This window comes from Penaeus vannamei, chromosome 26 (assembly GCF_042767895.1).
Source record: "Penaeus vannamei isolate JL-2024 chromosome 26, ASM4276789v1, whole genome shotgun sequence".
Lineage (NCBI taxonomy): Eukaryota > Metazoa > Arthropoda > Malacostraca > Decapoda > Penaeidae > Penaeus > Penaeus vannamei.
Window position 1 is genome coordinate 6296833 of NC_091574.1, and position 12500 is coordinate 6309332.

At 38.8% G+C, this 12500-nt stretch overlaps 1 protein-coding gene across 1 annotated transcript in view; it reads right to left on the reverse strand.

Moving 5' to 3' along the window:
* LOC113814968 (homeobox protein B-H1) overlaps window positions 1–12500 on the reverse strand; it is a 90620-nt gene that overhangs the window by 617 nt on the left and 77503 nt on the right. The window contains exons 3-4 of the mRNA XM_070139998.1: window positions 1223–1421; window positions 1–516 (exon numbers count right to left, since the gene is read on the reverse strand). The exon at window positions 1–516 is cut by the window's left edge and continues 617 nt beyond it. Of these exons, the coding sequence (XP_069996099.1) occupies window positions 325–516; window positions 1223–1421 (391 nt within the window). The 3' untranslated portion in view covers window positions 1–324. The remainder of the gene's footprint in view (window positions 517–1222; window positions 1422–12500) is intronic.

Below are 12500 nucleotides of genomic sequence, written 5' to 3' on the forward strand. Positions count from 1 at the left end.
GACTAAATTTACAGTCTACAGGCGTAGCGAGCCGTACTAAATAAATAGTATAGATGATGAGATTAATTTAATGGGAAAATAATTATCCTCGAAGCTACCATCATATCATATTCATCGTGATTTACAAGGAACAACTACAGATCTACTATACATGCGGTGGTGGATGAGAATGAAAAATAAAGAAAGTGATAATAATAACAATGATAAAAAATAAATAAAAAAAACAAGAATTATACAACAGATGCAATGATATTCTCTCTGTCTCTGGATCCGTCTTTAAGGGTCTGAATTCTCTGCTCCTCCGCCCGGCCGAAGAACACGCTATCATTGCTTGAAGTAGTGGGCGAGGGCGGCTGGCGAGGGCGTGGGCGGGTATATCACTCTGGGCGTTACTAGCGTGGGCGGCGAGTTGGCTGACGTCACGCCCACGGTGGTGAGGGAGGGCGTCCCGTCGAGCGAAGGGGCTGACGAGGGCGAGACTGCCGCTGCTGTGCGACTGAGGGCGGCCAGCTGAGCCTGCGGGAGGAGGGGGCGGCTTCAGTGTCTACAGTTAAAATACGTGCATACTATGCATACATTATAGCCATGTATCTATATATCAATCTCTATTTCTATGTCTACGTCTATATCTATATATATTTATCTAAGTGTGTATCTACATACCTATCTATATATATAATCTATCTGTATATATATATATATATATATATATATATATATATATATATATATATATATATATATATATGTATATATATATATATATATATATATATATAAATATATATATATATATATATATATATATATATATATATATATATATATATATATATATACATACACAGACATATATATATATATATATATATATATATATATATATATATATATATATATATATATATATATATATATATGTATATATTTATATATATATACATATATGTATATTCATATTTATGTATATATACATATATATACATAAAGATATATTCATATACACACATATATGTTGGTGAGTATGCGTGTCTGTTGTGCTCATATACACATACTAGCACAATGATATGCAAAAGAGATTAATCCCCATCCTTGACCCAAAGATCTTCATATCCAACTCGCGAATTAAGCCCCATCTGCCAAACACAAACAGACTAACGATCAAAAAAAAAATATCCAGAAGAGGAAGACCCCGCCACTCTGCCAAGCAACGACAACCTACATGTCTGTAGTAGAGGTCCATCGACGAGGACAGCGCCGCCATCGACGACAGAGCGCCCACGGCAGACAGATGGGCGGGGTGGGCGGTCGAGGGCAGTCCGGGAGGGGTAGGGTAGGGCCAGTAGCCGCCCATGAGTCGCCCGTACCCGCCCTCGGCTAGGAGTTCCAGCCCCACCGCCGTCTGCCTCTTCCATTTCGTCCTGGAAAGGTAATTCATGGATGAGAAAAACGGATAATTAGAATGAGAGCGAAGGAGGGAAGGAAGGGGGAAGAGGGAAGGAGGGGGGAAGGGGAGAGAGGTGAGAGGGGACTGCGTATGTGCGTGAGAGAGAAGAAAGAAGAAAAAAAGAAGGGAAGAGAAGAGAGAGCGAGAGAAAGAGAGAGAGAGAGAGAGAGAGAGAGAGAGAGAGAGAGAGAGAGAGAGAGAGAGAGAGAGATTAACGGCCACATGTTTCCATTAAACGAAATGATAATTAAAACTTGCTCAGTTATCCTCATCCAGAAATCGAACAAAATTTGTATCATATACTTTGATTCTTTTACAATCTTTATAATGAATATATATTTTCAAATGTTCAATCAGACCTAACTTCTATTCGTGTGTGTGTGTGACTCTGTGTGTGTGTGTGTGTGTGTGTGCGTAGTATAATATACGTATTTATCTGTGTGTGCACAAAGTCTGCATACCTATTACTGCTTTTTAAGTAGCTGCCTGCATGCAGAATTGTATAAACGCAATTACAGCCCTTGCAGATTAAGCGGCATAAAATTACACACTCTTCTCTTCCCTAATATAAATACATCAAGCCGTCACAAGGGCGTTCTTTACGAGCTAATTTACTCAAGGAATCTCATTAATTGTTCAATAAACCCTGGGAACTTCAGATACACCCAGAGATACGAGGGTTGGAGAGCGCGGGTACAAAGTGCCACGCCAGCGCTCTTTGTCACTGAAAATAATACTCTCTTGTTTGTTTTTTTTTCTATTTTATTTATTATTATCTTGTTGGTTTTGTTTCCACCATCCCTATTAAAATTAATGATGTTATTCATAGTCGTTAACATAATTTCTACTATCGTCGTTACAAACATCATTATCAATATTACGCATAGTCGTTATCGTTAATTTTATTACCATTATCTTTACAAACATCATTGTTATTGTTATCATTACTCATAGTCATTATCATCATTTTTTTATCATCATCATTACAAACATCATTGTTATTGTTATCATTACTCATAGTCATTATCATCATTTTTTATCATCATCATTACAAACATCATTGTTATTGTTATCATCATTTTTTTATCATCATCATTACAAACATCATTGTTATTGTTATCATCATTTCTTTATCATCATCATTACAAACATCATTGTTATTGTTATCATCATTTTCTATCATCATCATTACAAACATCATTGTTATTGTTATCATCATTTTTTATCGTCATCATTACAAACATCATTATCACTACATCAAGACCATCACTATAGACAGAAGTAGGATGAGGGAGCGTTCCAAGAACCACAGAGCTCTCGTCTCATTCCCAAGATGATTATTCACAACGAGGCTTTAAACACACATCCGAAAAGTGATAAATCCCCCCGACAGCGCTGCACGGCGAACACTTATGCAATCGAGCTTCTCCGGATTCGTGAACTGGCGCCCGTATCCGGTTTACACTGCTGAGACCCTCTCGGATCCCGCAATCATGCTGAGTGACATATCCGCGAGTGCAGGCTCAGGCTCGCACTCGCACGGGCTTCAAGCGGTAAGCCTTTGGCCTCGGTACCATCTTGCTCTCTCTCTATCTGCTTCTCTCTCTTTCTCTCTCTGCTTCTCTCTCTCTATTTGCTTCTCTTTCTCTCTTTCGCTCTTTCTCTCTCTCTCTGCTTCTCTCTCCCTCTCTGCTTCTCTATCTCCCTGCTTCTCTCTCTCCCTCCCTCCCTCCCTCCCTCTCCTTCTCTCTCTCTCTCTCTCTCTCTCTCTCTCTCTCTCTCTCTCTCTCTCTCTCTCTCTCTCTCTCTCAATCTCTCTCTCTCTCTCTCTCTCTCTCTCTCTCTCTCTCTCTCTCTCTCTCTCTCTCTCTCTCTCTCTCTCTCTCTCTCTCTCTCTCTCTCTCTCTCTCTCTCTCTCTCTCTCTCTCTCTCTCTCTCTCTCTCTCTCTCTCTCTCTCTCTCTCTCTCTCTCTCTCTCTCTCTCTCTCTCTCTCTCTCTCTCTCTCTCTCTCTCTCTCTCTCTCTCTCTCTCTCTCTCTCTCTCTCTCTCTCTCTCTCTCTCTCTCTCTCTCTCTCTCTCTCTCCCTCTCTCTTTCCCCTTAAAAGAGCAGTTGCAACCACATACAAACCAAACAAGAATTCAATAATCTGTTCATCCATACGTAGCAGGAAAAGTGACAAATGAACGTGATTACGAATGCTTGTAAGCCCGTGTTCCCATTTTGCCAATTTTCGTCTATACATTACGGCGACGACCTGTGCAAACGAGTCTTTTGTGCAATCGATGTCTAACATCCCCGCTTGACAAAGAACAAACTCTACAAGGCTGAAAGGCAGACACAACACCTGTTAACCTGTCAGGCAAGCATAATGCAAAAGAGGGTCTTCGTTGCTCTCTCCAACCTAATCAGGAAAAAAAAGAAAAAAGAAAATGAAAAAAAGACGAGAAAAAAGACCCGTGTATTCACCAACAACAGAATTAACAAGCAGTTATGAGGGACCACCTCATTCCTCAACACCTGACCGCCTATTGTTTACGTTTTTTGGGGTTATCGCGAGCGAATTAACAAACAGAACGGAGAGAGGTGAATGTGCGTGTGTAACCGCAAGCAGTCGTGATGGTTCAACGGGGAGGAAAATGCTTTAGTCCCCCCTCGCCTTCCTCCCCCCTTCGCTTCCCCCTAGTTCGGGGTTCGTTATCTGGGTCGAGAAGTGATGGCGAAGGAGAATTTATGCATTTGTATATTAATCGTGCTGCATATTTTCTTTTGTTTATTCTATTCATTACCTTTTTTCTCTTATTTTTTTTCCTTTTTGTCCTTACCACAAGAGAGGAAGAGGATACGAAGAAGTCACTCCAGCCGAACGGAAAGACATGAAACCGAAGTAATTGGGGTTTTGACTTTATTTCAAGCTCGTGAAATCTTGGTATTGTTCAGTCCAGAAACGGAGGATTGGTTCCTATCCTTTCCCCTTTCATCCCGTACGGAAATTTTGAAATTATCAATGTAAAAAGAATAAAAAATCAAATATATTGATAACATATTTCAGTGTGATTAAAATGTCATCCAAATTGTTTTAATAATTTTGAAATTTAGCCTCCCCCTGGGCAGAGTTAATTGGGGGTCACTCGTCCATTGTTATGAGAAAAAAAAATATTTGAAATTTATCTTCCCGCTTCGTTAGTCTATTTCTTTTTTTTTTTCCCATAATTCCCCGTTTTTTTGCGCAGGAGACTTTAGGGTGAATCTTCAGTCCCGGTTTTTGCCCCGCTAAAACATTTGGCAAAGATTATCGGCGGAGCGGGCCTCTCGGGGTCACCTCCGGCAGGTTAAACGGCTCTAACAGTACCTCGGAGGTCGGGTTACTCGCCGCGAACTTAATCTCGCTAATTTGACGCAACGTCAGATGGACTTCCTTCGTTGAAAAGCTACGAGATTAATGATAATGATTCAGACTTTTATGATAAGATTGGATAATGTTCAACTTCCTCGGAATCGCGGCGAGCCTCCCGGAAGTGCAGCAGCTGTTGTGCCTTATCGAGTTTGCAGCGCAAGAAGAGCGCGGGGCTGCGAGCTGCGAAGGGATTTGTCAGCCAGCTGCGGAGGCTCGTTTCCCTAGGCTCGGGTAATAGGCCGCTGCATCCCTGCCGCCGACGTGAAGACAAACAGTTTTCACAGCAGTTACGTCTGTTGCTCGTGTTTGACAAATAACTGCGGCGAAAAGAAACCATTTTTTTTTTTTTTTTTTTTTTTTTTTTTTTGGCTTGCAGAGGGCACTCGCGAATCCCGCGCGATTTGAATCCAATTCAATTTTGCGCGCGGCAGTAAATGTCAGGAAATTGCTCTAAATGGCGGCGACATCTGGCGAGGAATAATGCGACTGTCAGGCGAACGTGCATTAATATTTATAAACGGTGTGGGTTGCCGCCGGTCCGGGAAGGATGACTTCTGGCTCTGCAAGGACAGGGCGGCGGGGAGGATTGCAGGGATTGCAGGATGACATTCTGGTCCAAGGGCGCCAGACTCCGCTCATCTCGGCGGGCGTGTCTGATTGCGCTTAAGAGGCTGTGTGTGTCTGTCTGTTTGTCTGACGGCATGTATGTGTGTGTTTGTGTCCGTCAGTCATCCTTTAGTCCCAGGTAAAGGTGTCATTATCATAGTTGCCATCATTATTATTACGATGTCGTGATGAAGATGCTAATTATCAATACTAATCATTATTATTTTTCACTATTATCATTATCATCATTAATATCATTATTATTATTATTATTACCATTCTCATTATCATCACTATATTGATGATTATAATAATAATAAGCATAATAATAATGATAATAAACATAATAATGACAATGCTAATTATTATTATTATTATTATTATTATCATTTTTACTATTATAATCACCATTACTATTATTAACATTATCATTATTATTATCATTATCATTATTGCTATTACTATTATTACCGTAATCGTTATTATCACAAGAAGTAGTAGTAATAGCTATAACAACAACAGCAATAACATTAGTCGTAGAAATAGTAGTAATAACAATACTAGTAGCGGTAAAAGTAGTGGTACTTGTAGTAGCAGTAGTAGTAGTAGTAGGAAGCAGTAGAAGCAGCATCTGTAGTAGTAGTTGTAGTAATGCCAATAGTAGTAGTGGAATCTATAGCGAGTATTGACAATAGTAATCGTAGATAGTACCATTATCATTATTATTTCAAAAATCGACCAAGTTTTTTATCCCAAAAACCTTCAACAGAAGCACAATCACCACAGTGAACAGAACGAATAAGCTATACTTTCAGAAAACAGAAATATATATATATATAATATATGTATATATATATATATATATATATATATATATATATATATATATATATATATATATATATATATATATATATATAACATTACTACTTCAACAAGGTAGCGTGATATGAGTGTGCCTATTACTTTCCCTTTTTTAAAAACTCTTAAGGGAGATTATATGTTATAAGTTCGCCCGACACGATAATTACCCCCATTGCTATTAACACCAAGAAAGATAAAATGTTCTAAGGAACCTCAAGTTAATTATGTCTTGGACTATTAACATCAGCAGATATAAACGTTTACCACCTTATAAGATGGGCAATCAGAGGGGCTCTAAGAAAGAAATTGGTTGACGCAAAGAAGGAGAAGGAGGAGGAGGAAGGGAAGAGTGGAGGAAGAAGAAGAGAGGAGGAGAAGGAGGAGGGAAGGAAGGAAGAAGAGGAGGGAGGGAAGGGTGGAGGAGGAGGAGGGAGGGAGGAAGAAGAGGAGGAGGAAGGAGTGAACAAAGAAGGGAAGGATGGAGGAAGGGGAGGAGGTGGATAGAGGGAGGGAAAGAAGGAAGGGAAGGAAGGAGAAGGAGGAGGTGGATAAAGGGAGGGAGAGAAGGTCGAGGAGGAGGAGGGAGGAAGAAGAGGAGGGGAGGAGGAGAGAGGGAGGAAGAGTGAGAAAAGGTTGGGAAGGAGGGAGAAGGAGGATCAAGAAAAAAAAGTAGATATAAACGAAGAAGAAGGAATAGAAGAGAAAGAAAAGGGTAATGAGGAAAAAGAAAGAAGAGGAAGAGCGAAAGACAGACAGCCAAAGACAGACAGACGAAGGCCAATTTAAGAAAGACAAAGAAAGCAAAATACCAAATCGACGCACATTCTAAACTCGACGAAATAAGACCCACATTTCGCTCGCTAATCTCCCTCGTCCTTGCATCCTCAGCCTCTCGATCAAAGCCTCGATTATCAGTTTTGCTAAATTAAAGTTTGGCGCGACGATCGGAAACAGGCAGGATAATAAGCTGCAATCGTCAATACAATGTCCTGCTCAGATTATCCTTGACAATCGAATTTATTTGATTGATACCGTCCGTATGAGCGAAAATATCAATAATTACGGTTCATTTATCACCGAAAAATGAGTAAGAGGAAAAAAGTAGAAAAGAAGGGAGATAGACAAATAAAGAGATAAATAGATGTATCCAGATAGATATTTAAATATATAACGAGAGAGAGAGAGGGAAAGGCGAGAGAGAGAGAGAGAGAGAGAGAGAGAGAGAGAGAGAGAGAGAGAGAGAGAGAGAGAGAGAGAGAGAGAGAGAGAGAGAATCCATTGGATTTTCGATACACGATACAAATCCTGTGATTATCATCATTAATGCCAATTTTCCGCGACGTCAAAGCGTGTAATGAAAAATATGCAGTATAACTCATGTATCCGTTTTTAGTCTGTTATTCGGTTTGAGGACAATTTTTCTGCCATTTTTCTCTCAGCGAAATAGCAGATGACATTTACTTAATCTTTTTCCAAACCTGTCGAAGCAGATCGAAAGAAAATGATAGATAAAAAGCTATCATTACACCCAAACATAGAAAACGAAGAAGACGAGAGAAAGAAAACGGGAAAATCAGGCCACACTATGACAGCGAACCGGCAGATGGTCCAGTCCAACATAATGTCACTGGCCTGTCGCTGTAGAAGGCCATGGTTGCGTGTCCACTGCCCATAAGCTGCGAGGAGACTTGATAGAGGAAGAACCATGAGAAATGCAACTTGCTCGACTTTCGGTTGAGTTAATAGTGTGTTCTGGACTTGGGACGTCTTTTAGTAAACGCAATCATAAAAGGGAGCTTGATAATGATAATCATGATGGTGATAAAGATGCTGATCATAATGATGAAGGTGAGGGTGAGGATAATGATGATAAAAATAATAGTATACCATTAGTAATATCGATGATTATAATAATATGAATGAGAATGATAACAATAATGATAATAAAAATGACAATAATAACAACGATAATAAAAATGACAATGATAATAATCACAACAGTAATAACAATAAAGACAACTGATAACAGATAAAGATAGAACAGATAAACTGAATGAATAAACCCAGTTCTATAAATACCCACTTAATGGTCGAATGTGTCAGCCTCGCATGTTCGTCTCGTAAAAAAAAAAAAAAAAAAAAAAAAAAAAAAAAAAAAAAAAAAAAAAAAAAACGCGACAAAGTTACCTTGAGGACCCCGCCTCCGCCCGCCTCGCCTCGGGGGCCCTGTCGCATACCCTCGGCCCCGACAGAGGATATGACTCCTCGGCGCTAGTATAGTCATCACCGCCGCTAAATTCTCTCCCCCGAGACTCGTTCTTCGCGCCATGAGAACGAGACAAAACGATCCGGAAAGTCTTTCATGATATGCATTTCGGCGCGACATGCTTCCTCGGAGGTCAGGTCAGATTTTGAGGGCGATAAAAGGGAGGGAATTAAGTCTGATAAGAGTTTCTTTCCCTCGGGGATAATGGGGCCGGCGGAGAGCGTTTAGTCTGATAAAAGAATTTAAGAATGGGAAATTAACAAGAGGGGCGATAGAGAGCGGGGGAAAAAATATATGAAGATCACAAGGAGCACTTCCTGTCGTCCTCGAGTGCAATCTGTTCTGACATTTTTTTTTCTCTTTTCTTTTCTTTTTGTCTCGTGTTTTTTTGTTCTATTTTTACTTCTTCTTCTTTCTTCTTCTTTCTCTTTTTCCTGTCTCTAATCATCAAGCCTTAAGTGTCGAGTTATGCTGAGGCAAGTCTTCATCACTTAGACTTTTTGCGCGCGGCCAAGATTGGAGCGCTATGACTTCATACACTTTGCCGACAGTAAGAAGATTGTTACCCACAGAGACAGATTACTTCTCGTCCTGGATAATTTGTCATCGACGAGGTCCGAGTTCCTGCATGTCCCCCCCTCCCCCCCCTGTCCCCCCCACCCCTTCCCTCCCCCCGGTTGCGTCTTCGGGGACACTCGGTTGACGCGGTCCCCGAGGGGTGGGGGTGGGTGGGGTGGGGGGGGACTCTCGGCTGGTGCGGGGGTTTTGGCTTATTCTTGTAATTCTCTTTTCTCTTTTGGTTTATTTTAAATGTTCCTTTCTTTCATTTTTTGGTCTGATTTTTTTTTTCTTTTGCTTCCCAGTTCTTTCCTCTTTTAATTCATCATCCTCTCTTTTTGGTAGTTTTTTTTCTTAGTTCTACCGACACTTATTTTTTTCGACTTATTTTTCAAACACACTTTATAATAATACTTTTGTTCTGTGAAATGTTGTAACTCTTGATGCTAAAATAAATTTGATGTTTCTATATACAAGTGTGTAAAATATGTTCGTAATTATAGCTTCATACAGAGTTGATAGCTGCTTGTATGTACACAAAGGCAAAGATATATACACTCACAGGAGAGACACGCACATACAAATCGATTCCTCGGTACATACAATACATACGTACATACAACCGTCCTTCCATGCATACACAGGAAATAATGCAGTATGTCTGTAAACTTAGCCAGAAAGTTCTCTGACTTTCATTAACACACACAAACACACACATACACACACTAACACACACACACACACACACACACACACACACACACACACACACACACACACACACACACACGCACACACATACACATACGCACACTAACACACTCACGTACACACACACTCACGTACACGCCCGCACGCACACAACGCACACAGACGTACACCGGAAACCGGTTTAGCCACGCAATCGACTGTCCGTTACTACACTATATAATTTTCCTAAATTTAACTTGACACAGCTAACGTAAGGAATTTAATGTTTTAATTCCAGGAGCCACACAATGGACACATGAACAGCGTAAACATTTTATTTTTCTTCTTCTTTTTATTAAAAGGGGGGTGGGGGAGTGGGGGTAGTTGGGTTATGGACCCCTAATCTTTCGATACTTTATATTTAACATTTTTTCTATCATTATTATTCTTTTTTCAGGCAAAAGTTTCATAATTATTTTCACAACTATTATATCTATTACCATGTTTATTACTATTGTAATTATCATCATTGTTATTGTTATTATTCTTATTCTTATTCTCGTTATTGTTATCATTATTATTCTTGTTATTGTCATTATTATTATCATTATTACCATTATCATTATTACCATTATCATTATTATCATTATTACCATTATCATTATCATCATAATTATCATTATCATTACCACTTATATTGTCCTCATTATTATTATTATTGATATTATTATTATAATTATTATTGATATTATTATTATGATTATTATTTCCATTATTATTGTCATTAGTATTATTAGTATTATCATTATCATTGTTATCATCATTATTGTCATTATTGATTTTATTATTATTATCGTCATCATTAATATTGTTGTTAGTACTATCACTGCTTCCATTACTATTATCAATATTGTTATCATTACTTCTACTATCATTATCAAGATCATAATCATAAACAAAATCATCATCGCTTCTATCACAACAATCTAATTCACAATCATTATTTATTACACACACAAAAAAACGCACACATACACACACACACACATACACACACCACACAAACAAAAAAGACACACACACACTAACACACACACGCACACACACACACACACACACACACACACACACACACACACACCACACAAACAAAAAAGACACACACACACTAACACACACACACACACACACACAAATACACACCACACACTAACACACACACGCACACATACACACACCGCAAACACACACTAACACACACACACACACATACACACACCGCAAACACACACTTGCACACACACACACACATACACAAACCACACACTAACAAACACACAGACGAATGCACGCACATAAAAATGAAATTGTTGGAAAATATGTGAAGGATGAAGGATTTATTTTTAACTCTTCACAATAAAGGCGAATTTAGGTTCATTTGACATGCATTAAACGACTTAGATAACTATGGTCTGAATGGGAAAAGTAAGAGTAATAGCAAATGAAAAATAATAATAGCAACAATGATAATGGTACAAACAAAAGAAGAAGACGAAGAAGAAGTAGAAGAAGTAAGAATAAGTACCAAAAACGACGAAAAGGTATAAAGAACCGAGAAAAAAGAAAAAGGAAAAAAATAAAAATAAAAAATAAAATAATAATAACAATAATCAACCACACGACGCCAACGACGAACAAGAAAAAATAGAAAATAAGAAGAAAAGAAGAGATAAGAATAAAGAAAGGAAGAAAAGAAAATGACAAGAAAAGAAGAGATAATAAGAATAAAGAAAGGAAGAAAAAACATGACAAGAAAAGAAGAGATAACAAGAATAAAGAAAGGAAGAAAAGAAATGACAAGTAACCTGCACAAGAAAATTTCCTCAGAGACGAGAGTAGCATGTCTTGTCTTGTCTCGGAATCTCACAAGTGACAATTGTCTTCACTGGAAAGAAAAAACTTTTTGGAAGAAATTAACCCGTTTATTTGAAGACAAGGAACGTTGTCTTGCGAGAGGTTATGCGATTTCTGAATTCATGGGTGATTTTCTCTTTATCTCTCCTCTCTTTCTTTCTTTCTTTCTCTCGTCTCTTTCTTCTATTTTCTCTGTTCTTTATTTTTTTTAAAGAAGATTGTTTATTTGGTAGCATATTTATTTCCTCGTTAGAATAAAGGAGAGGAGAGAAAGAGAAAAAGAGAGAGAAAGAGAGAGAGAGAGAGTGAGAGATAAAGAGAGAGAAAGAGAGAGAAAGAAAGAGAGAGAAAGAGGAGAGAGAGAGAGAGAGAGAGAGAGAGAGAGAGAGAGAGAGAGAGAGAGACAGACAGACAGACAGACAGACAGACAGACAGAGAGAGTAGTGAAGGTGGATAGATAGATAGACAGACAGGAGAGCAGAATAGAAAAGAAGAGCAGACAACTGAAGAGAAAAGAGAGAGAAAAAGAAAAGACGAAAATAAATGAGAAAGTATACATGAAAAGAGAGAGTATACTATACTAATCTGATATACGATTTTCCACAGAAGAATGAACAGTGACACCTTGGGATCCCGTGCCATCAATATTAACTTTCTAATGGCGAGGCGTCCCCGTGACAAAGAGCTGTCTGGTCACACTGGCGGAGAGGAACACCATAACACACTAAAGAAAACGGAAATGGTGGGTTGGGTGGGCTT